The sequence below is a fragment of the Pleurodeles waltl genome, chromosome 10 (assembly GCF_031143425.1).
Source record: "Pleurodeles waltl isolate 20211129_DDA chromosome 10, aPleWal1.hap1.20221129, whole genome shotgun sequence".
Classification (NCBI taxonomy): Eukaryota; Metazoa; Chordata; class Amphibia; order Caudata; family Salamandridae; genus Pleurodeles; species Pleurodeles waltl.
Genome location: NC_090449.1, coordinates 628,864,229 through 628,891,403, shown reverse-complemented (window position 1 = coordinate 628,891,403; position 27,175 = coordinate 628,864,229). Strand labels below are relative to the sequence as shown.

General features: G+C 45.2%; 1 protein-coding gene across 11 annotated transcripts in view; it reads left to right on the top strand.

Moving 5' to 3' along the window:
• KMT2C (lysine methyltransferase 2C) overlaps positions 1-27,175 on the top strand; it is a 1,516,687-nt gene that overhangs the window by 793,027 nt on the left and 696,485 nt on the right. For 10 of the 11 annotated variants that reach the window (XM_069211124.1, XM_069211114.1, XM_069211120.1 and 7 more), the window contains 2 exons: positions 7,644-7,748; positions 8,400-8,447. In XM_069211124.1, the coding sequence (XP_069067225.1) occupies positions 7,644-7,748; positions 8,400-8,447 (153 nt within the window). The remainder of the gene's footprint in view (positions 1-7,643; positions 7,749-8,399; positions 8,448-27,175) is intronic. The other variant, XM_069211116.1, reaches the window with a different exon arrangement.

Here is a 27,175-nt window from a genome sequence, read left to right as displayed (position 1 = left end):
ACCGACCCACCCATCCTCTCTGCTCTGCAAACTGATTTCTAGGGACAGGGACTCCCTTTGGTGGTTTTGACACACCAGTGGTCAGTGTTCTTCAAGGCTCTGCGCTTCTGGCGTGGAAAGTCGTGAAAACAAACTGACGTCAGTGCACCAGGGTGACGCCTATAAAGGACCTTTGACGTTATATTAGGCTCGGAGCTGGTCGACACTACCTATTGGCGCACAGGGGTACTGCTCAAGAAAAATCTCTTGATCCAATCTGACAAATGGAGAAATTCAAAAGGTAAGCAATTTGTAACTAGAGTATGTCTGTATCAGATAAGGCGTTACCGAAGGTAAGTAACTTGTTAATCAGACACACTCCCCTGACCACAACACCTCCTTCTGTCTGGCATGCCTCACCTCCCTTTCCAAAAATGCTTTTCGGTACCAAAGAGAGCACCACTGGGCACACAGTAGGATGCAGCAACAGTACATATCTGATACCCATACATTTTTGGCAAGGAAGATCCCCCTGGCACTGAGAGACAGGAGGAGGCCAACCCATCCAGTCTCCCTGCAGCAGAGCCATCATCCGGCCCAGAGGCAACCTTGTTGAAACAAATATGATGATATGCACATGGTGGAAGGTGAACTAGTGCTGAAGTCCAGTACTTGCCGAATACCAGCCCAGTGTTGTGAGTATATCCTTGGGCCAAGGACCATATCACCAAGCCTGGGCCTCCAAAGAAGTTCCAGGTTGACTTAGTGCTCTGCTTCTGAGATAGTCTGGCGTCAAGCCAAGAGCTCGGTGCAGAGAAGAGGCCAGTTACTGGCCCCCTGCTGCCTTAGGGCTCCACTCAGCACCAACAAAAGACTTTGGAGCTGAGCAAGGCTCCAGCCAAGGTCATCAACTCCCATCACTGAACGAGTCCCAGGCACGCCAAGGGCGGCCTTGATCACCAGCAGTCTCACTCGAAGCAGACTCCGTAACATCCGTTAACTCCAGCCCACGATAGTCCACTAAAGCATTCCTCTGTGTAGAAACCCTCTTCTGCACTGGAGCAGGGTAGAAGTAGAGCTCCAGACCACCAGTGAGGTTTGGAGACCAGGACTTTGAGGACCCGATCCTAGAGAAGCTCTAACAAGAACTGGATGCTAGACAAAACCTCCTCCTCATTCACCCAGTATTGGGCAACGTCTCACTAAACTGACTCTGCCACCCCCTCCTGAACCTTTTCCTCAAAAAGGGAGTCTTCCTTTCAAGGTAAAACCTTACTTCAGACCTTCCTCCCCAGAGTTAGCACCCAAGAAACACAGAGACAGAGCCAGTAGCCATCTTTCCCTATGGCATATCTCACTGCCACCTCCAGCGCCACACTGATGAACACCTTCCCACTGCCTCAGCCAGGCATCAAAGGGGTCTTCAATTCATAATTACACCCAGGCTGCCTCTATGGCACTTTTGACCCTTATGATCAGCCACCAAGCCAAGCCCCACCAATGATTCATGGGAAATGCTACAATGTGGATCCCCCAGGTGTTCCTGATATAGATCCTTACCCAGTCATGGCCTCACTCCTCAATGACACCAATGCCTACCATAAGGTCATTTAGAGAGCTGCAGCTTTTCACCAGGTAGGCATGTTTGTTACCCAGTAGTAGGATGATTTTCTTCTGGAAATGCTCCAAAACTCTGAGCACACTATTTCGCCCATGCACAAGGGTATTTTGAAATCTGCTTTAAGTATTTCAAGGCGAATTTCAAGGCTAGAATGGTGCTGGCCAGGTCCCCAGTGCCAGTGTTCCTTCACTAAAACAAGACAGCTGGTCACTTTATCCCCAGGTGACATGGCCATTCAGTCGCCTGTAAGTCCCTAGTTAATGGCACCCCTGGTACCTAGGGCATGGGTACAGTAGAGGGCCCCTTACAGCTGCAGCACAACTTGTGCCATTCTGAAGGACCCAGCACCAACCTCATGTTGACTGCCATTGCAAGCTGTGTGACAAGGTGCTCCCAGAAATAAAACATGACATGGCGCACAGCCTGTTTGCCATGTCCCCTAACACTGCATGCAAGATATGCAAGTCATCACTGTAGAAGGCCTTACAGCCCAAAGGCAGGGTGCATTATATTACATGAGAGCATTTATGCATGAGCAAATATGCCCCTACTATGTCTTTGTCAATTTCTATATATAGTAGGTGTACTGGGAAGCCATTGTAAATGCATGTGCTGGACACTGGTCACTATGACTTCCCCAGCTACACAATGCCTTCTTTGAACCTTGGGTTATTTGGTATCAAACATCTCAGAATAATACCCCTTCACTGATTCCAGTGATGGATTTATTAAGAAATTCACACAGAGAGCACCTCAGAGGTGCCCCCTGAAAACCTACCAGCTACTAGTGTGCTGACTGACTGAACCTAATCTGTTCAGGCACAGCAAATGCGTTTCTGGCCCCCCCCAAGATGAGAGCCAGCGCTCTTGAAGGCCTGTGGCAAAGGCCTGCTGTGGGCAGAGGTGTGACCTCCTCTCCAAGGCAGGATGGAGATTGCATGGCGGGGAGCTTCAAAGCCATTGCCACCTTTGTAATGCCCCTGTGTCTTTCCAGATAGATGACCAGCCCCCCTGTCCTGACCCCACTTTTTGTGGCAGCACAGGCGGGGTGCCCACTTCATGCCAGCCCTACCCCTAAGGCAGACAAGCTGAAGTGGACACTACTTTTCCAATTTCTCCATCTTGCTCTGAAGGAATTAGGCCACTAGGGTTAGGGTTATGCCCACTTCTGAGCAGAAGAAAAGAATCTAGTCACCCTCAAGGTGGTCAGTCCAATGGCTACTGCCTGATACTCCCTGTAACGCCCCTAAATTTAGTATTTAGGTGGCACCCCTGACCCCTAGAACTCAGATTTCGACAACTTAAGAAGACTCAGACAAAGAAGAGTTGCACCCGCAGAAGAGGAAAAGAAGCAGCTGACCTGGACCCAGCCCTTTGGCCTGCCTTCTGACCTCGAAGGATCCTGCACAAGAAGTCAACATGTCCAGCTTTCAATAAAGACTCAAGTCTTCCGTCGGCAGCGGACTTGCCCTGCAACAAGAAACTCCAAAGAAAAGACTCTGCAGCTACTGGAACCCCAGAAACTCGACACCAGAAGTGACCACTGCACCAGACGTCCGCAAACTGAGGTAAAGCCAACTGACTGTACCAACGCAGGTCCTCAGCTGCCCAGAGACAGAGTGTGGAAAGAGAAACTCCAAGAACTACAGCGACCACTGCACCTGTGACCCCTGATCCCAGGCAAGGTAGGTCATCGGTGCCAATAATGTCCCCTGGCTCCTAAGAGCTCGAGTCCACCCTGGGTCGACTCCTGCCGAACTCCCCAACAATGCCTGCAGCCTCAGCACACAGGAACCCTGACCGCGAGTGCTCCCGGACATGAACACCCAAAGCCTAATGACAGATTTGCATCTGTCACCCCTGGGCACAGGAGAAGAGGACCAAATGTGCACCTACATCCCGAGCACCCCAAGTCTACTTCCTGCCAGCTTGTTGTCGTCCCTGATTGACTTCCTAACCAGAGCCTGCAGCCTGCCTTCACGAGGACCAAACTCACAATTGGAAACCATTGGGCACCCGATGCCTTACTACACCTCTGCACCCAGCCGCCCGGTGTGACCCATTAATGCGGTTCTGATCAGTGCCTGGTACTTACCTTAACTCCCTGAGATTGGCTTTGTAAGTCGTTAACTCGGTCTTTGCTGAAAATAGTTTTCCTTCATAGGATAACATTGAGAGAACTCTGGAAATTGCACTGTCTATTTCTGAAACTGCTAAGTATTAATGCTTAAAGTCTACTTAACTGATTGCAAAGCTCTTAGGTTTGAAAAATATATAAAAAAAAAAAATTCTAAATTGGTCTCAGATTTATTCTTTGAGTGTTTCCCATATATTGCCTCTGTGAGTACTGCAAATGCTTTGCACTACTCTCTGATAAGCCTAACTGCTCGCCCACACTACCACAGAGTATTAGACCTATCTACATTTCCCTCTGCAATACCAATTGGGGATCCTCTGTACAGTGTACTTCAGTTTAGTGCAATATATAGAAAGCCAGCTTCCTACACTCTGGTTGACAATATGTTCAAAAAATTCAAGAAGAAAACTGAGATGTCAAAGTCCTTGGTAGTGCGTTTTCAGTACAGCGGCTGCGTTCGAGAACACCTGGCCAGAAGGGGAGCTAAGATCACCTTATACGAGGCAGCAGCAGGCTGCAGAGGGTAAAGTAGGAACGCCAACAATAGTAACAACAGGGGTAAGGGGAAGGGTAGCTCCAGCAAGGCAGCTGCCACCTCCAAGCATTGACTGGTCCTGCCTCTTCCCTTCACATAACATTTGTCACAGGGAGATACAAGAGTTTCTTAGTGTGGGGGAGCATTTTCTGTCTATTACCTTTAACTACAAATCAAGCCCCTCCCCAGCATCCCACATCGTATACACACACACACACACACTCAGCAAAGAACGCCTCTCCCTCCTTCAGGAGAAAATGCAGACACTCCCAAAGAAGGATGCTTCAGAGAGGGTGACCAGTAACATCAAAAGAACTGCATGTTCTTTTGATGAAAGAACTCTCTAGTTCCCAGTGCTTGAAGAAAGGTGGCTGTCTCGGACCTAGCCTTGACCTTAGACACCTGAACCAATATCATATCTGAGCCTTTTTATGTCAGCCTTGCAGGACGTCACTCTCTCCTTCAACAGGGAAACATCATGGTGCTCTGTCTCATGATCATCTATTTCCACATCCCCATCCACTCTGCTCACTAGACAGTGCCTCCACTTTGTGATAAATGGACAACACTAGCAGTTCAAAGTCCTTCCTTTCGGGGGGCACTAAGGTTTCAAGGGTATTTACAAAGAGCCTAGAAGTGGTGACTTTGCGTTTGCTTAGGGAAGGCATTCATGTCTTTCTCTACCTCTACGATTTACTTTTCCAGCAGCAGCAAACTGAGGTGTCCAACACACACTAAAACATGAGTGCCCCTGCTCCACAGCCTTTGGATTCACCATAAATGCTACCAATCCCACCTGCAGCCACTTCTAATTCAACCCTTCCTATGGTCGGTACATCCCAGTCGCCAACTCACAGTACGGACTGTCATGGACCTTGCACGAATGATGGCTTCCTGCATTGCTATTGTCCCTTGCGCAAGGCCTCTCATGGATCCCCTCCAGGAGTGCCTCACAGTTCAGTGGTCTCAAGCAGAGGGTGACTGGGCGATCAAGTTTTTGCACAGCCCAAAGTGCACCCCTCTCTACAATGGTGGAGTGACCACAACTTGTTGCAAGGCAGGCTTTTTGCAGACCCAGTTATGCAGGTGACCATTATCACAGCTGACAGTGCTCTCACTGGGCGGGGTGTGCGTCTAAGTGACATCTCATGCCAGGGAATGTGACGCCTCATCAGTTATTTGTAGCTGTTAGCCTTCACTTAGCTGCTTCTGAAAGTCATTCAGTACAAGGTAGTTTTCATCAGACCAGACAACATGACAGCCGTGTAATATCGTCAGGAGCAGGGCGGCACATGCTTCCCTCAGCTTTTCCACTTAGCCCTGCATATTTTGCATTGGGCACTCTGTCACAACATTCACCTCATAGTGGATCACCCCTGGGGGAGTGTGGGAGGTTGATTAACAAGTAGTGACGACTTGGGTCAAACAGTCCTGGTACTACACCTTTGTCAAATGACCTTCTCACACAGTTGGGGCCAGGTCAAGCATCCTGACCCCGGTAAGCTCCTCCCTGCGATTTGGTACCTGAAGTCCTGCAGCTTGGGTCCCCCATCTTTCTACAGGAATGTATGTCTCTCGTTAAAGTATTTGAGCATCCCACAATACAGCAGCAAGATGTAAAAGTTTCCAAATGCCTGGGTGTGGTAAGACCTACTGTCCAAGATATCATCGCCTACATTTGCACTTGCAATAAGCTGGGCTTGCCCACACCTATTTGTATTCAGTTAGTTGCAGTCCCAGTCTACATGCAGAACAGGGAACAGTCTTCCCTCTTCAGAATTACCATCACCTTCATTTAGGACCTTAAGGGGGTGATGCCCCATAGAGCACCTCATTCCCCTGTGTGGAATCTCAGTGTAGTCATCACCAGGCTCCTCGACCACCCTTTGAATGGAGACATTCATACCCTCTTCAGTTTGATTCCTGGAAGGGGATCTTTCTCGTACCCATTGCATTACGAACCTGCGTTAGTGAGCTGCACCGCTCACCTTACAAGAGCTATTCATTCAGGTTTACAAGAACAGGGTTGTCCTTAGACCCAATCCAGAGTTCATTGCTAAGGTGGTGTCATTCTTCCACCTTAACCAAACCTTAGAGCTCCCAGTCTTCTTCCAAAAGCAAGATGTAACTGTGGAGAGAGCACTTTACACACTGAATGCTGGTTATTAGGTACCACTTGGACACAACCAAGCCATTCTGTAAAGTAGGCCAGCTCGGTGTCCTTTACGAATCCTGAGAGAGTATATCCCATCTAAAAGGCAGGCATACCTCTATCTGGGTAGTCAAATGTTGGCAACTTTGTCAAAACAAAATGGTTTAGCCTGCACCTCCTGTGGCACACTCCATCTGTAAGAAGGAGCCACTATAGCCTTTCTAGGTAATATCCTATATCCAGATATTTGCTAGACAGTCCCCTTGTCAACACCACTCATCTTTGCCAAGGAACATTATGTGGGCATCTTAGCCAGTCAGCAGGCCATTGTTGGCCACACTGTTTGGGACCTTGTTCCAGACATTGGCATCATCCACAAGCTCTGCAGCATCCACAAGCTATCATCCTCTTACAGAGGGCACTGCTTTAAAGTCTGTGTTAAGCATATGTATCTACAGCCATTCATTCCATGAACAGAAAATGCATTTTACCTCTAAGCATCTGTTCCTAGCATGTAATGCTCTAAATTCAAAGGTTTGTGCCCTCCTCCCTGGAAACCTGTCTCCTTTGCAGATCTCTTGCTTTCTTCTTTTCACTAATCTTGCTTCACACAACTTACTTAACTTTTCATTCCATGTATACTGTCACTCGCTATGAGAAACGCAGTCTAACATGGAGTTGGTGCCTATGCACAATGTACACTATGAGGAGGAATCATATCACGGCTTTTGACTCAAAAGACTTCTTCAAACAAAAAACAGCTTGCAAACGTCCATGATGAACTCTAGGTGGCAGGAGAATGCGAGCATGCTAATCTTCAGCATTACAAGCTATCAGCGGATGTTTACAGGGTAAGTAGCATTTTCCTTTTCTTATATGAAGCTGTTAAAAATGGCAGAAGTGTGATGCGAGTCTCTTTATTAAAAAACTATATATTTATGACTAATACCTTGACTTGCATTGTTAAACTCAACTCAGCTCTATTATCCATATTGCTGAGACTTTTTTTTTTTATAGTGAATCTACCTTAAGTAGAATCAGGTCGATATAGTGGTCAATTCAGGGCTGTGCTCAGTTGCAGTAATGTTTGATATCGTGACATACATCTGCATACATGGATACCATTTTCTGGACTTTTGCTTGTTAATTGCTCATAAAGATTATTTATTTAGAAATACATGAAAGTAATGAATCAGGCTACATAATTACCTTTCCCCAGGTAGCACACAAGATCAATTGTCTGACCTATCTGAAACTTTGAACACGGATGATGACCTGCTTGGCATGTTTTCTGATGATCTGGTAAAAGCTGGAACCCGATCTGGTATGCATTTTGAAAGTGTATATTTCAGAACGATTTTATGGTAACGGTTTGCCTGGTATTCTCATTTGGCTTTAATAATTCTGCTTTTCAAAAGTGTTTACTCTACATTAGTTTGTTTTGTGATACAGAACATACGTTTGGTAAAGTTTGCATTGCTTTGTGCAAACAGTCATGGCTGCTGCATTGTTATGATGCTGCAGAGATCACCACAATCCTTTTCAATTTCAAAGTCCTAAATGTCTGTAAAGTTCTTAAAATCATCCCCTGGTTTGCACTTTATTCCACAAAGTCAGTAGAAGTATGTCTGTGGCAACATAGATGTCAAACTATGTTGAAGCCGTTCTTGAACTTTAACAAATTGCAGACTTGAGAAATGTTTATATTAATGTCCTTTAACATTTTGAGGAATTTAAAGAACTCTGTTTCATATTTAGATTTGGCATGCTGTTATCACTGTCTTAATATTACAAATTAAGCTTTCTTATTGATATGTGTTGCTCATATTACACCATGTCCTTGTAATGTAAAAACTGTTAGGTGCACTTCTGACTGATAAGAGGATTTTGGTGACCTTTGCACGTTGCATTTAGCTTAGTATTTTAGTTCTGCTCTTTTTATAATCATCCATTTTATCTGGTTTGGGTCCTGTAGGTCTTGATTTATGCACTTTCCATGTTGAGAATTCATCTTCCCCATTTGGTAAGAAACTAAACCATGGAAATTCCATGGGTAGAACTAGAATGCTATGCTTTAAAAAAAAAAAATATATATATCTATATTTTTATATATATATCTATATATATTCAATTACCATTTTATGCATGCATCATTAATTACGCTTCTTTGCTGTTCTATTAATTTGTTTCTGAGCCGGTAAGCTTTCCTTCAAAATTAGAAATGATATATGTGTAAAATTATTTTAGAATCTGTGAACTGCTCCAACATTTTCTTTGCATAATCTTAATTCTTGTTAACTAGTTAAGCTTTCCTTACTCACTGTGAATCAGGGGCTGACTTTTTGGTGACCAAATGCTGTTAAAGTCTCTTTAGTAAACAAAAAAGGCTGACATATGTAGATTATTGTAATGTCCTCTGGGAAGTTTTAAGCATACAATTCTAATGCAAATGCCAGAATTTGTTATTTGTCTGTAAGACTTTGAACAGAGTTTTAAATGCTGTCATCTTGTTAATCAAGAGATCAGGTGCTCCAAAAAGGTGCAGTGCAAAGTGATTAGTGACAGTGGTGAAAGTAAGTGTGCTGAATTACAAGGGACTGTGACTCTTTAAATCCTTACAGACTCACCCTAATGCTCCTTTGGATCCCATGGAACTGAGAGGCCCTATCTGAAATGCTGCTGGCAGGATCCCTCTTTGCTGCATTAGGATCCTTCAAATCCACCACTGGACCTCCTCTGACTCCATTGAAGCACCACCTCACCCACTAAACGTGCCACTCACATGAGAAAGGCACGGCTTTGGACAGTGATTGATGCAGCACCCATACCCTGGGGAAAAGTGGTATGAAGCCAATGGCCTTGACATTTCCCCAGAGTTGAGCGTCCTCTACCCACCCCCTGGTCCTGCCCCTGATGAGAGTGCTTCTAATGCAATGGTCTTGTGTAAGGCCTCCAAAGTTATTGATCTGCAGCTCCCCCACCTTAGCGGTCAGTGCTGTATTCGAGGCAAATATCTACTGAGCCCCTCTTTGCCTTGAATGAGACGGTTATAAATACCACCTTAGATGTTAGGGCCAAACGGAGGTCTTTGCTATATTTTGGACCTGTGCCCTCACAATGCTTTCTTATGGAAGGAGAAAGACACTGATGATGGCATTAGACCTGCAAGATGCCTATTTCTATACGTCCAACGTGCAGGCCCATCAGTGCTGCCTGAAGTTTGTGGTGAGAGAGGAGTATTTTCAGTTTGCTTTGCTTCCCCGTTGATCCCGCCAGTGCCTCTTGGGTATTCACAAGAGTGATGGCAGTACACTTTAATTAGGAGTCCTAGTCTTCTTCTACCTGAAAGACTGGGTGTTGAAGACGGATACACCCAAGGTAATCATTAACCATCTCCAGACTACAGAAGGCCTACTGTTGTCTTCACTGTCAGTGAGCCAAAGTCACACCTGACTGCTTCTCAGACACTCTTTCATCTGAGCCATTCTGGACATGGCTCGGTTTTGCGCCTTTTAGCCTGAATGGTAAGTCCAGGATATTCAGGCAGTGATCTCAACTTCTCAGCCTCTGTCTTGGAATTCAGTGACGTAGACTCAGACTGATTGTCTCCTGTATCCTGCTGGTCAATCACGCCAGGTGGCATATACGGACTCTCTAGTGGGTTCTGAAGTCTCAGTGAGCCCAGCATTCAGGGGGACATCTCTAACCAATCATGGTTACTGGATGCGATTGGGCCAGACAGAGGCCTCTCTCCATACCGCACCCAGAGATGACAGTGGTGACCGATGTGTCCCTTCCGGGTTGGGGGGGCCATCTGGGGGAGGTATAGACTTTATGAAGCTGAAGGTCATCTGCTTGGCATTGAAAACCTTCCTTCCATCAATCTAAGGGAGGCAGGAGCTTTCGAACACCACTGCCATGTGGTGTTGCAACAAACAAAGCTGTGTAAGGGGTCCTGGACCGTGTGCCTCTGGAAATGGCTGAACCATCAACGGCTCTTCCTGTCAGCGACTGACCTGGCAGGATCTTGGAATGCCAGGATGGACAAGCTCAGCCATCAACACCTAGCGGATCACGACTGGCAGTTACTCCTGGATGTGGCACAATGTCTCGTCCACAAATGGGGAGAATATTGGCCCAATCTATTCTCCATTTCTGAGATTGTGCAATATCAGCAGTTCTGTGTGTTGGAGTTTCCAGGGAGCCTTTCGCTAGCGGACACATTCCACCTAAAGTGGAACTCAGGACTCCTGTGCACCTTCCAGCATAAAGCACTCCTGCTCTGAGTTCTAAAGATCAGGAATGACTTGGCCCAAGTCATCCTAGTGGCCCCGGATTGGGTATGCAAAATATGGTATCCAGAAATTTGGGCTTGAGCTTATGTCCTCCGATTAGACTGCCCTCCTGGGGTATTTGCTATCAAAACAGGGCAGGTTCCTGCACCCGGGCCTTAGCAGTCTTCACCTTCATGCGTAAAAATTGAGCGGGGACAGCTGAACACCTTTGGTTTTTCTCAGGATGTGGTCGATGTCATCCCCTGACAAATTGTGTGTGTACCATTTGTTGGCTACAGATATACATGCTGTGCACACTCCTACCATCTAGTAACAGGTCAGAACTCTGCAAGTTGATTTTCTCTAAGGCGTTTTTGGTCGACGTCTGTTTTATCTTCTCCTCCTTGAGGTATTGGAAATGTTCAACGGCTTTTCTGCACTCGGGCTCTACAGTTTTGATGCCCATGTAGTCTACAGCCAAAAAAGAAAATCCACAAGATCGAAGATTGACAATAGAAAACAGCACACAGCTCTGATACACATTTAAATAGTGTACAGATCGAGCGTACACATCAGACTTCCACTGAATCTACATCCACGCCCATTGAGAGTGTTTGTCTCTGGGTAATTAAGGCAAAAAAAGAAAACTTATTTAGACGGTGCCCTCAGTGTGGGGCCAGATACACCTTTTTGGACACTTACAAGGTCTGCAACTTTTGCTTATCAACAGAATTCAAGGAACAGGACTGCACTCTGTGCAATTTTTTCATAAATAAGAAAATGCTGCAAAGCAAAACAATTGGCACCTACCACGTAACATGGAGATGGCAGCCAAGGCAGAGTTCTTGCACGGAATGTCATACAGCGAGGGTGAGATCTGCAAAGAGATAGCTTTTCAAGGTGGGGTCATCATCTCAAGCCTCCGCTATGTCCCCTCTGACGAATCCAGTGAGGAAGAAGATTCGGCGGTGCATTCTGGGAAACCCATGCACCAGACTCTCTTACCTGGGTAAGAACCAAAGACGATACCAAGAACCATGAGTACGATTGACCCATCCCGAATGAAGAAAATATTGCATACACCTCCCCTCCATGCCACTGTGCGCTACACCCCTTGGGCTGTGGTCAACATGGTTGGTCAGCATAGTTGAGCATGCCTTGGAGCTGAGAAGGGATAAGAATGTTCTCGATCATGAACGGGCAACAAGGCGTAAACATGGGGATGGCACCAACACCATCTCAGTACCGAAGCACACCACAGGGGCACATGCATTGGTGCCAAAAATGACAAACCCAGCTTCGACGCTGGAAAAGCCATTGGATCCGAAGAAATGCTCAACATCGAGCCACTTGGAATCCAGACATTTTTTGGCACTGCCAAAAGAAAAGGAACAAGATCACTTTTTGACTCTGAAGAAAACCCATGTTCCAACCATAGCAAAGAAAAAGGGGCCTTCCTCTGCCATACTGACAGTACCAGACAAACGGACAAAAACACCACACCACAAAAATAAGTGCCACAAGATGAAGGTGGCAATGTTATTAAAGGAATACTCAAATATATGCAAAAGAAACAACATGAAGACCATTCCAAAAGACATGCACAAGACTTGGAAGTCCCAGAACCACCACCAAAGAGAGTGGTTTCCGGAGATATGGCCACAAGCCCCATTATATTCAGCCAACCACATCCCCACAATCAAGATTACCCTCACCTACACAGGAGGAGGTGGGCCGGGAATAGCCCTCAGCAGGACTTTGACTCATATTTACAGGGGGATAGCCATCTCAGCCCAGACGCGGGGGAAAATTTATGATGTACTTCTGCCAGACACGGATATAGAACTATCAGTTCCTACAAAAGCATCACCACCTGAACACACTTCATCTTACGATGGTGCCATACAGAGGGCTGCAGAATATCATAAACCACGAAAGTAGAAACATTTGTCTTGGTGGAAACACTTTTTCCCACAGTGCAATATTATCCTGATTGGTTCTATACTAATGTCTCAAAGGACATCTTTAAGGACCCAGTGAAAACCAGGGTGCTTACTCCACAAATTGAAATAGAATATAGCCTTTACTTTCAGAACCTATATATATATATATATATATATATATATATATATATATATATATATATATATATATATATATGTTCGATGGCATGTGTAGCTGCAGATACACATGCTGTGCATATCCCGCCATCTAGTGTTGGGCTCCGAGTGTTACAAGTTGTTTTTCTTCGAAGAAGTCTTTTCGAGTCACAAGATCGAGGGACTCCTCCCTTTTCGGCTCCATTGCGCATGGGCGTCTCCATCTTAGATTGTTTTCTTTCCGCCATCGGGTTCGGACGTGTTCCTCTACGCTCTGTGTTTTGGTTCGGAAAAATTAGACGGTATTGTTTGCGTTCGGTATCGGGTTACTTAACACAGATTGACACTGAATTTTGTAGAGCTCCGGTGGCCCTTCGGGGTTTCGGTTCCCCGCCGGGGCCTGGTCGGCCCGACCATGTGCGTCGACAAGACTAATGGAACGGACCCCATTCCGCTTCTGCCCCAAATGCCACAACAAGTATCCTTACACAGATCAGCATCTGGTCTGTAACTTGTGTTTGTCTCCAGAACACAAAGAGGATACTTGTGAGGCCTGTCGAGCGTTTCGATCCAGGAAAACGCTGTGGGACTGGAGAGCGAGAAGACTTCAAATTGGGTTGGCGCCGTCAGGACACCAAGAATTGGAGGAAGAAGAAACCTTCTCCATCGCTGACTCGGACGAGGCCGAAACAGAACAGACGCCGAAAACCGTGAGTAAAACCGCCCCAGCTAAAACTCACGGAAAATTCATCAGAGCTCAGGGGACGCCACCGCCGGCAGGCCAGGGCTTTACCCAAAAACTCGGTGACCGTCCATCGGCACCGAAAAAGGGCACGCATGTGTCAAAGTCATCCGACTCCGGTCGAGATACCGGCACAGAAAAGACTCGACCCCGAGACACCGGGTCAGAACAATCTCGACATCGAGATACCGGCACCGAAACTAATCGGCACCGAGAGATCGGAACACCGAAACACAAAAAAGTGGCTTCGGAGACGAAAAAGATGGTGGAAAAGGTTTCGAGCCCGAAACATCCGGCTTCGGAGCCGAAAACTAGTTCATACACAGAGGAGCAAGGGCTTTCCACTCAAATGCAAAGCCATAGATTCGGACAGGAACTAGAGGCAGGGGAGCCAGATTATACACAGAGAAGGCTCCATATCCAAAAGGAAACAGGGAAGATAAGAACTCTCCCTCCTATAAGGATGAAAAGGAAACTGGCTTTCCAAGAGAAGGATAAACCACCACAAGCAAAGGTGGCAAGACAAGTAACTCCGCCACCATCACCTCAACGCTCACCGCAATCATCACCAGTTGCTAGCCCACAGATGGTGCCGTCTCCAACACACACAAGCATGAGCCAAGATGACCCAGATGCATGGGATCTTTATGATGCGTCTGTGTCAGATAACAGTCCTGACTGTTACCCAGCAAGACCATCACCACCTGAAGACAGTACTGCTTACACGCAGGTGGTGTCTAGAGCAGCTGCCTTTCACAACGTCACAATCGAGGATGACTTTTTATTTAACACTGTCATCCACACATACTCAGTACCAGAGTACCAATGCTACCAGGAATGTTAAAGCACGCAAAGGAAATATTTCAGGAACCCGTGAAAGGCAGGGCTATTTCTCCTAGGGTAGAGAAAAAGTACAAGCCTCCACCAACAGACCCTATGTACATTACTCAGCAACTGACTCCAGACTCTGTAGTAGTTGGCGCAGCACGGAAAAGGGCGAATTCACACACCTCCGGGGATGCACCACCACCCGATAAGGAAAGTCGCAAGTTCGATGCAGTGGGAAAAAGAGTGGCAGCACAAGCAGCCAATCAATGGCGCATTGCGAATTCACAGGCTTTGCTGTCAAGATATGACAGAGCTCACTGGGACGAAATGCAACACTTTATTGAACATCTGCCCAAAGAATTCCAAAAACGTGCACAACAAGTGGTAGAAGAAGGACAAAGTATCTCAAATAACCAGATACGTTCAGCAATGGATGCAGCAGACACAGCTGCAAGAACTGTAAATACAGCGGTGACAATTAGGAGACATGCACAGCTGTGCCCCTCAGGATTCAAGCCCGAAATCCAACAGGCTGTGCTTAATATGCCATTTAATGGACAGCAGTTGTTTGGGCCGGAAGTGGACACTGTTATCGAAAAATTTAAGAAGGATACAGATACGGCCAAAGCCATGGGCGCGCTCTACTCCCCACAGAGCAGAGACACTTTTAGGAAGACACCATTTAGAGGGGGGTTTCGGGTTCAAACAACAGAACCCTCAACTTCACAAACCAGGCCCACATACCAGAGCCAGTATCAGAGAGGAGGCTTTCGGGGACAGTATAGAGGGGGACCGTTCCCTAAGACTAGAGGGAAGTTCCAAAGTCCCAAGACCCCTCAAAACAAACAGTGACTTCAGTGTCACAAATCCCCAACACGTAACACCGGTGGGGGGAGACTAACAGATTTTTACCAAAAATGGGTGGAAATAACAACAGACTCGTGGGTCCTAGCCATCATCCAACATGGCTATTGCATAGAATTCCTACAGTTACCACCAAATGTGCCGCCAAAAACACACAACATGTCCAAACAACACATGGATCTATTACAAATAGAAGTCCAAGCGTTGTTACAAAAAGAGGCAATAGAACTAGTACCCAGTCATCAAAAAGGGACAGGGGTTTACTCCCTGTACTTTTTCATACCCAAAAAGGACAAAACTCTAAGACCTATATTAGATCTCAGAATACTAAATCTTTACATCAAATCAGATCACTTTCACATGGTAACACTTCAAGACGTAATCCCACTACTCAAACAACAAGATTACGTGACGACATTAGATCTCAAAGATGCGTACTTCCATATACCCATACATCCTTCACACAGGAAATACTTAAGGTTTGTATTCCAAGGAGTACATTACCAGTTCAAAGTGTTACCATTCGGAATAACAACAGCACCAAGAGTATTTACAAAATGCCTTGCAGTAGTGGCGGCACATATCAGAAGAGAACACATACACGTATTCCCATATCTAGACGATTGGTTAATCAAAACCAACACCCAGAAACAGTGTCTTCATCACACAAAATACATCATAGAAACCCTTCACAAACTAGGGTTCTCACTAAACTACCAAAAATCACACTTACAGCCGTGTCAAATACAACAATACTTAGGAGCAACAATCAACACAACAAAAGGGATTGCCACTCCAAGTCCACAAAGGGTACAAGCATTCCAAACCGTACTACAAAGCATGCACCCAAACCAAAAGTATCAAGTAAAATTGGTGATAAAACTGCTAGGCATGATGTCATCATGCATAGCCATTGTTCCAAACACAAGATTACACATGTGGCCCTTACAACAGTGCCTAGCAACACAATGGACACAAGCACAGGGTCAACTTCAAGATCCAGTGTTGATAGACCGCCAAACACACACCTCACTTCAATGGTGGAATCCTATAAATTTAAACCAAGGGCGGCCTTTCCAAGACCCAGTGCCTCAATAAGTAATCACAACAGATGCTTCCCTTGTAGGATGGGGAGCACATCTCAACCAACACAGCATTCAGGGACAATGGGACATTCAGCAGAAACAACTTCACATAAATCAGCTAGAATTACTAGCAGTGTTTCTAGCGTTGAAAGCATTTCAACCGATAATAACACACAAACACATTCTTGTCAAGACAGACAACATGACAACAATGTACTACTTAAACAGGGAGGGACACACTCATCACAACTGTGTCTCTTAGCAAAGAAGATTTGGCATTGGGCGAATCACAATCACATTCACATAATAGCGCAATACATCCCAGGAATTCAAAACCAATTAGCAGACAATCTCAGTCGAGATCACCAACAGATCCACGAATGGGAGATTCATCCACAAATACTGCAAACCTACTTCCAAAAGTGGGGAACACCGCAAATAGACCTATTCGCAACAAAAGAAAATGCAAAATGCCAAAACTTCGCATCCAGGTACCCACAGCCTCACTCCAAAGGCTATGCGTTATGGATGAGTTGGTCAGGGATATTTGCTTACGCTTTTCCCCCTCTCCCACTCCTTCCGTACCTTGTAAACAAATTGAGTCAAAACAAACTCAAACTAATACTAATAGCACCAACTTGGGCACGACAACCTTGGTACACAACATTACTAGACCTGTCAGTAGTACCTCATATCAAACTACCAAACAAACCAGATCTGTTAACTCAACACAAACAACAGATCAGACACCCGAGTCCAGCATCACTCAATCTAGCGATCTGGCTCCTGAAGTTTTAGAATTCGGACACCTAGACCTTACACAAGAATGTACAGAGGTCATCAAACAAGCTAGAAAACCTACTACAAGACATTGCTACGCAAATAAATGGAAACAATTTGTTTATTACTGTCAAAATAATCAAATTCAACCATTATACGCGTCCGCAAAAGACATTGTAATCTACTTACTACACTTAAAAAAATCGAACTTAGCTTTTTCGTCCATTAAAATACATCTCACAGCAATTTCAGCATATCTGCAAATTACACATTCAACTTCATTATTTAGAATCCCAGTCATAAAAGCATTTATGGAGGGTCAAAAAAGAATCATTCCACCAAGAACACCACCAGTTCCTTCGTGGAATCTCAATATTGTATTAACAAGACTCATGGGTCCACCATTCGAACCCATGCACTCTTGTGAAATGCAATACTTAACCTGGAAAGTAGCCTTTCTAATAGCTATCACATCCCTAAGAAGAGTGAGTGAAATACAGGCCTTTACCATACAAGAACCCTTTATACAAATACACAAACATAAAGTGGTTCTACGCACAAATCAAAAGATTTTGCCAAAAGTTATATCACCGTTCCACTTAAATCAAACTGTGGAACTCCCAGTGTTTTTTCCACAACCAGACACTGTAGCTGAAATAGCATTACATACATTAGACATAAAAAGAGCTCTAATGTACTACAGTGATAGAACTAAACAGCTTCGCAAAACAAAACAATTGTTTGTAGCTTACCAAAAACCGCATACAGGGAATCCAATATCCAAACAGGGCATTGCCAGATGGATAGTTAAATGTATTCAAACCTGTTATGTTAAAGCTAAAAGAGAACTGCCTATTACACCAAAGGCACACTCCACTAGAAAGAAAGGCGCCACAATGGCCTTTCTAGGAAATATACCAATGACAGAAATATGTAAGGCAGCCACATGGTCTACGCCTCATACATTTACTAAACATTACTGCGTGGATGTGTTAACAACACAACAAGCCACAGTACGACAAGCAGTACTAAGAACATTAGTTAAGACAACTTCAACTCCTACAGGCTAAACCACCGCTTTGGGGGAGATAACTGCTTACTAGTCTCTGCACAGCATGTGTATCTGCAGCTACCCATGCCATCGAACGGAAAATGTCACTTACCCAGAGTACATCTGTTCGTGGCATGAGACGCTGCAGATTCACATGCGCCCTCCCCGGGAGCCTGTGGCCGTTTTAAGTTAACTGTAATTAAACTTGTACATTTGAAATATTGTAAATTTAACGCTTTTAAGCACATTATGTACGTACATACTTACTCCAATGCATGGGCATTATTACTATATACACAACTCCTACCTCACCCTCTGCGGGGAAAACAATCTAAAATGGAGTCGACGCCCAAGCGCAATGGAGCCGAAATGGGAGGAGTCCCTCGATCTCGTGACTCGAAAAGACTTCTTCGAAGAAAAACATCTTGTAACACTCTGAGCCCAACACTAGATGGCAGGATATGCAAAGCATGTGAATCTGCAGCGTCTCATGCCACGAACAGATGTACACTGGGTAAGTGACATTTTCCATATATATATATAATCTATATCCAGGGTCACCCCATAGCAGACACCCTAGTGGTCAGAACAGAAAGGATAAGAACAGCACCCTGGGGAATCTCCACCTCCTGACAGAGAGTAAGTGCATCAATGCTGCAAGCAAAAGGGTGGCTACAGGACACACCAACCACTAGTGAATCGCAAATTCAGTGGAGCTACTGTCTAGCTGCAATAGGGCCACTTGAGACAAAATTCAAGACTTAATGCAACATCTCACTTAACAGTATAGAAAGAGAGGAAAAGTGTGGCACAATGGTTGGAGCAACAGACCCTGATGCAGAGATCTGGCCCGGGACCAGGGTTCAATTCTCACCTCGGCGGGTCTTGGGCTTAATTCCCGTGGACCAGATAATTCTCGCCTCAGTGCCTATTCTAATTAATGAATCCCACTCTGTAACTCTGGGCAATAGCTCACTTAATCTCCACAACGGCCCTCACAGCAGTTGGATGCCTGGCTTCACCCTGGGGCTGTCCAGGAGTGGGCGCCTCAGAGGGAAAAGCCAGGAGGGGTTCCACAGCGGTATGCGTACAGCACCTTGAGACCCTAACGGGTGAGTAGTGCGCTATACAAGTGCGAAGTTTACCGTTTTTTACAGTTTTACAGACTTAACGACTGAAGGAAAACATATCTCCAATGCAACCATGAGGTGTGCACTGGATAGTGCAGACACCGTGGCAGTAGGCATTAATTTCTGTTAGGCTTCGTAGGCATGCATAGCTAGCATATTGGGCTTCAAGCTGGAAGTGCAACAGCCCATTCTCAACATTCCTTTCGATGGCAAACGAGCAAATAGAAAATATTTTTTTAAAAAGACACAGCGAAATCAATGGGTACTCTGCAAACATCATCACAAAAGCAGCAGCCTTTTTGCCACTACCAAGGAAGAGGGGCCTCAAACTACCACCATGGAGATCCCCACCTATCAACGACAACAATACCACCATAAAACAGAGCAAGGGTTTTATAGAGGTGGCTACAACTCCAGAGAAAAGGGTAGAGGCACCCTCCAAATCACCTGTCAGGAAAGGGCTACAGCAGTTCTTTCAGTTGTGGTCACAGATAACATCAGATCAGTGAGTGTTACATATAGTCAGTCATGGGTATTGCCAGGAGCTAAAACAACAACCGCCAAATATCCCACTGAAGAGACACATACTAAATCCACAGCATCTACATCTGCTAAAAGACGTGAAAGCCTTGTTAGAAAAAGCAGCCATAGAACCTATTCCATTCAAACATCACAGGAGGGGGTTATGCTCTCAATATTTCCCAATACCCAAAAACAACTTCTGCCCTCTCAAGCAGTACATTATATCCGAATACTTTCACATGGTAACACTTCAAGATGAAATACTATTACTATAGGAAGGCAACTTCATTAGATCTGAAGGACACATATTTTCACCCGGCACAACGCAGATATCTCTGGTTTGTGGTAAGTCGACGTCACTTTCAATTCAAAGTACTACCATTCGGGGTAACAACAGCCCCACGGGTATTCACGTCTAGCTGTAAAAGCTGCAAAACTAAGAATGGGAAACAGACATGTATTTCCTTGTTCGATGGCATGTGTAGCTGCAGATACACATGCTGTGCACATCCCGCCATCTGGTGTTGGGCTCGGAGTGTTACAAGTTGTTTTTCTTCGAAGAAGTCTTTTCGAGTCACAAGACCGAGGGACTCCTCCCATTTCGGCTCCATTGCGCATGGTCGTCGACTCCATCTTAGATTGGTTTTTTTCTGCCATCGGGTTCGGACGTGTTCCTTTTCGCTCCGTGTTTCGGGTCGGAAAGTTAGTTAGAATCTCAGAAAAAACGTCGGTATTGTTTGCGTTCGGTATCGGGTTAGTTACAACAGATCGACACCGACTTTTGAAGAGCTCCGGTGGCCCTTCGGGGTTTTTTCGATTCCCCCGTCGGGGCCTGGTCGGCCCAGCCACATCTCTTCAAGGTTGATGGAACGGACCCCATTCCGCTTCTGCCCAAAATGCCATATCAAGTATCCATATACAGATCACCATCTGGTCTGTAACTTGTGTTTGTCGCCGGAACACAAGGAAGATACTTGTGAAGCCTGTCGAGCGTTTCGGTCCAGGAAGACACTAAGAGACCGAAGAGCAAGGAGACTGCAAATGGCGTCGGCGCCGACAGGACAAGAGCGTTTCGAGGAGGAGGAAGAAACATTCTCCATCCATGAATGGGACTCGGATGAGATCGATCTCGAAGATACGCCGAAAACCGTGAGTAAGACGTCGAAACACAAAACTCACGAAAAAACCACTAAAGCCCAGGGGATGCCACCGCCAACAGGCCATGGCTTAACCCGAAAAATAGGTGACCGATCATCGGCACCGAAAAAGGGCACGCTGGGGGCGAAGTCATCCGGCTCCGGTCAAGATACCGCCACACAGCAATCTCGGGCTCGAGATAGTGGCTCCGAGCAGGTTCGGCACTGAGATAGCGGCACCGAAATGGGTCGGCACCGAGAGACCACGACGCCGAAAATAAAGAAGGTTTCGTCGGAACCGAGAAAAGCAGCCGAAAAGGTTTCGATACCGAAACATCCGGCCTTGGAACCGAAAACAAGTTCCTACACTGAGGAACAAGGACTGTCCACACAAATGAAGACACATAGATTTGGACAGCAATTGGAAACAATAGAGCCAGACTATACACAAAGAAGGCTCCATATCCAAAAAGAAACAGGGAAGATCAGTACTCTCCCTCCGATTAAAATGAAACGCAAACTTGCCTTTCAGGAGAAAGACAAGCAGCCACAGGCAAAGGTGGCTAAACAAGTAACCCCGCCACCATCTCCACAATGCTCTCCGCAACCATCACCGGTAGCCACTCCACCAATGATGCAATCCCCAACTCATACAGGAATGAGTCAAGATGACCCTGACGCATGGGACCTTTATGATGCACCAGTGTCAGATAATAGTCCTGAATGTTATCCAGCTAGACCGTCGCCACCAGAGGATAGTACAGCCTATGCACAGGTGGTGTCGAGAGTAGCGGCATTTCATAATGTCAGCCTGCATGCTGAGCCCATTGAAGACGACTTTCTTTTTAACACACTGTCGTCCACACACAGCCAGTATCAAAGTCTTCCTATGCTACCCGGAATGCTAAAACACTCCAAACAAGTGTTTGAAGAGCCTGTAAAAGGAAGGGCCATTACTCCAAGAGTGGAGAAAAAATATAAACCGCCACCAACAGACCCCGTGTACATCACACAACAGCTAACACCGGACTCAGTTGTAGTAGGGGCTGCGCGCAAAAGAGCGAACTCACATACTTCAGGAGATGCACCACCTCCAGATAAAGAAAGTAGAAAATTCGACGCAGCAGGCAAAAGGGTGGCGGCACAGGCAGCAAACCAGTGGCGTATTGCCAATTCACAGGCTTTGTTGGCCAGATACGATAGGGCCCATTGGGACGAAATGCAACACTTTATAGAACATTTGCCCAAGGAGTTCCAAAAGAGAGCAGAGCAAGTAGTAGAAGAAGGACAGAGTATCTCCAACAATCAGATACGGTCAGCAATGGATGCTGCAGACACAGCTGCTAGAACTGTCAACACAGCAGTAACAATAAGGAGACATGCATGGCTGCGTACATCAGGATTTAAACCAGAAATACAGCAAGGTGTGCTGAATATGCCATTCAACGGACAGCAGTTGTTTGGGCCGGAGGTGGACACTGCGATCGAAAAACTTAAAGACACTGACACGGCCAAAGCCATGGGCGCACTCTACTCCCCACAGGGCAGAGGCACATTTCGAAAAACACAGTTTAGAGGGGGGTTTCGAGGACAAAGCACAGAACCCACAACCTCACAGACAAGACCCACTTACCAGAGCCAGTATCAGCGGGGAAGTTTTCGGGGACAATATAGAGGGGGACGATTCCAAAAGAATAGAGGAAAGTTCCAAAGTCCCAAAACTCCTCAAAACAAACAGTGACTTCCAAGTCACACATCCCCAACACCTAACACCTGTGGGGGGAAGACTAACCAAGTTTTACAAACATTGGGAGGAAATAACAACTGACACTTGGGTCCTAGCAATTATCCAGCATGGTTATTGCATAGAATTTCTCAAATTCCCTCCATACGTCCCACCGAAAAAAAACAATATGTCAAAACAACATATAGATCTTCTAGGACTAGAGGTTCAGGCATTGCTACTAAAAGAAGCAATAGAATTAGTACCAAAACACCAGAAAGGAACAGGAGTTTACTCTCTGTACTTTCTCATACCCCAAAAAAACAAAACTCTGAGACCTATATTAGATCTCCGAACATTAAATACCTACATCAAATCAGATCACTTTCACATGGTGACATTACAAGACGTAATTCCACTACTCAAACAACAAGACTACATGACAACACTAGACCTAAAGGATGCATATTTCCATATACTGATACATCCTTCACACAGAAAGTACTTAAGGTTTGTATTCCAGGGGATACATTACCAATTCAAGGTGTTGCCTTTCGGGATAACAACTGCGCCAAGAGTTTTTACAAAGTGCCTGGCAGTCGTAGCTGCACATACCAGAAGGCAGCAAATACATGTGTTCCCGTACCTAGACGATTGGTTAATCAAAACCAACACGCTAGAAAAATGTTCACAACACAAAAAGTATGTCATAGAGACCCTCCAGAAACTAGGTTTCTCAATCAACTACACAAAGTCACACCTTATACCGTGTCAAACACAGCAATACTTAGTGGCGACAATCAACACAGCAAAAGGGATTGCCACTCCAAGTCCACAAATGGTTCAGGCATTTCACAATGTAATACAGGCCATGTATCCAAAACAAAAAATACAAGTCAAAATGGTGATGAAACTCCTAGGCATGATGTCCTCATGCATAGCCATTGTCCCAAACGCAAGGTTGCACATGCGGCCCTTACAACAGTGCCTAGCATCACAGTGGTCACAGGCACAGGGTCAACTTCTAGATCTGGTGTTGGTAGACCGCCAAACATACACCTCGCTTCAATGGTGGAACAGTATCAATTTAAACAAAGGGCGGCCTTTCCAAGACCCAGTGCCACAATATGTAATAACGACAGATGCCTCCATGATACGGTGGGGAGCACACCTCAATCAATACAGCATGCAAGGACAATGGGACACTCACCAAAAACAGTTTCCCATAAATCACTTAGAACTATTGGCAGTATTTCTAGCGCTGAAAGCATTTCAACCCATAATAAGCCACAAACACATTCTTGTCAAAACAGACAACATGACAGCGATGTATTACCTAAACAAACAGGGAGGGACACACTCAACACAGTTGTGTCCCCTGGCACAAAGAATATGGCATTGAGCGATTCACAACCACATTCGCCTAATAGCACAATTTATTCCAGGAATTCAGAATCAGTTAGCAGACAATCTCTCTCGGGATCACCAACAGATCCACGAATGGGAGATTCACCCCCAAATACTGAATACTTACTTCCAGAGTTGGGGCACACCACAAATAGATCTATTTGCAACAAAGGAAAACGCAAAATGCCAAAACTTCGCATCCAGGTACCCACAAGATCAGTCTCAGGGCAATGCGTTATGGATGAGTTGGTCAGGGATATTTGCTTACGCTTTTCCCTCTCTCCCACTCCTTCCATATCTAGGAAACAAGATGAGTCAAAACAAACTCAAACTCATACTAATAGCACGACATGGGCAAGACAACCTTGGTACACAACACTACTAGACCTTTCAGTAGTGCCCCATGTCAAACTACCAAACATACCAGATCTGTTAACGCAACACAAACAACAGATCAGACACCCAAATCCAGCATCGCTGAATCTAGCAATCTGGCTCCTGAAGTCCTAGAGTTCGGACACTTAGACCTTACACATGAATGTATGGAGGTCATAAAACAAGCTAGGAAACCTACCACTAGACATTGCTATGCAAATAAGTGGAAAAGATTTGTTTATTACTGCCATAATAATCAAATTCAACCCTTACACGCATCTGCCAAAGACATCGTAGGATACTTACTACATTTGCAAAAGTCAAAGCTAGCTTTTTCTTCCATTAAGATACATCTTACAGCAATTTCAGCTTACCTGCAAATTACGCACTCAACTGCTCTATTTAGGATACCAGTCATAAAAGCATTTATGGAAGGTCTAAAGAGAATTATACCACCAAGAACACCACCAGTTCCTTCATGGAACCTCAACATTGTCTTAACACGACTCATGGGTCCACCTTTTGAGCCCAAGCACTCTTGTGAAATGCAATACTTAACATGGAAAGTTGCATTTTTAATTGCCATCACATCTTTAAGAAGAGTAAGTGAGATTCAAGCATTTACCATACAAGAACCATTTATTCAAATACACAAGCATAAAGTAGTTCTACGGACAAATCCTAAATTTTTACCAAAAGTCATATCACCGTTCCACTTAAATCAAACAGTAGAATTACCAGTGTTCTTCCCACAGCCAGACTCTGTAGCTGAAAGAGCACTACATACATTAGACATCAAAAGAGCGTTAATGTACTACATTGACAGAACAAAACTAATTCGAAAAACAAAACAATTATTTATTGCTTTCCAAAAACCTCATACAGGAAATCCAATTTCTAAACAAAGCATTGCTAGATGGATAGTTAAGTGCATTCAAACCTGTTATCTTAAAGCAAAAAGAGATCTGCCTATTACACCAAAGGCACACTCAACTAGAAAGAAAGGTGCTACCATGGCCTTTCTAGGAAATATTCCAATGACCGAAATATATAAGGCAGCTACATGGTATACGCCTCATACATTTACCAAACACTACTGTGTAGATGTGCTAACGGCACAACAAGCCACAGTAGGCCAAGCAGTACTACGAACATTGTTTCAAACAACTTCAACACCTACAGGCTGAACCACCGCTTTTGGGGAGATAACTGCTTACTAGTCTATGCACAGCATGTGTATCTGCAGCTACACATGCCATTGAACGGAAAATGTCACTTACCCAGTGTACATCTGTTCGTGGCATTAGTCGCTGCAGATTCACATGCGCCCACCCGCCTCCCCGGGAGCCTGTAGCCGTTTAGAAGTTGATCTTGAACATCTGTATATTTGTAAATATATTACTTTAAACTACATTATGTACATTACTCCATTGCATGGGCACTATTACTAGCATACACAACTCCTACCTCACCCTCTGCGGGGGAAAACAATCTAAGATGGAGTCAACGCCCATGCGCAATGGAGCCGAAATGGGAGGAGTCCCTCGGTCTCGTGACTCGGAAAGACTTCTTCGAATAAAAACAACTTGTAACACTCCGAGCCCAACACCAGATGGCGGGATGTGCACAGCATGTAAATCTGCAGCAACTAATGCCACGAACAGATGTACACTGGGTAAGTGACATTTTCCATATGGATGATTGGCTGATCAAGAGTTCCAGCAAACCAAAATGTCTACAGGACACTCTGGCTACAATCAACCTTTTACACAAGCTGAGATTTACAATCATTTGCCTCCAAAACCCATCTACAACCTACCCAGATACAGCGTATATTGGAGCCATACTGAATTACATCACAGCAAAAGCATACCCCAATCCACAGAGGGTTCTCAATCCCCAGAACGAAAAGGCTCTTTTTCAGCCTCTTTGTCACCTAACAGTCAAACAGTGATGCGCCTTCTAGGTATGATGGCTTTTTGCATAGCAATAGTTCCATTTTCAAAACTACATATGAGACCCTTACAGGAGTGCTTAGCATTACAGTGGACACAAGTGAGGGGCCAACATGGAGGATCTGGTGTTGGTTTCACCCAAGGTCCATCAGGCGCTACAATTGTGGAACTCACAAAACACACAAATGGGAGGACCCTTCAGGGACCCAATCCCGCAGGTTACAATCACAATGGATGCATCACTCATGGGTTTGGGTGCTCATATGGAGGACATTGTTACAGGGACATTGGTCTCCACAACAACAGACATTGCACATCAATATGTTAGAGCTGCTAGCCATTCAAATAGCTTTCAAAGCGTTCCTACTAACATATCAGGGAAAAATGTCCTTCTGCGAAGAGACATTGTGTGCTACATTCAGAAACAAGGAAGGATTCTTTCACTAAACCTATCTCAGCTAGCAGAAGTCATATGGAAATTGGCCAACATACACAAAGTCAACCTTATAGCACAGTATATACTAGGAGGGGGCAACTCGTTAGCAGACCTAATAAGCAGACTGCAACAAGTTCACAAGTGGGAAATCCCCACTCAAACCCTACAAACATACTTCCAACGGTGGGGGACAACAACAGTAGATCTCCTCGCTCCTATAGAAAGAGCAAACTGCCAAGACTTTGCATCCAAGCACCCACAATCCAAGGGGAATGCACTATGGTGAACTGGTCAGGAATATTTTGTTAGGCTTTTGTGCATCTCCCACTCATTCCTTTTATGGT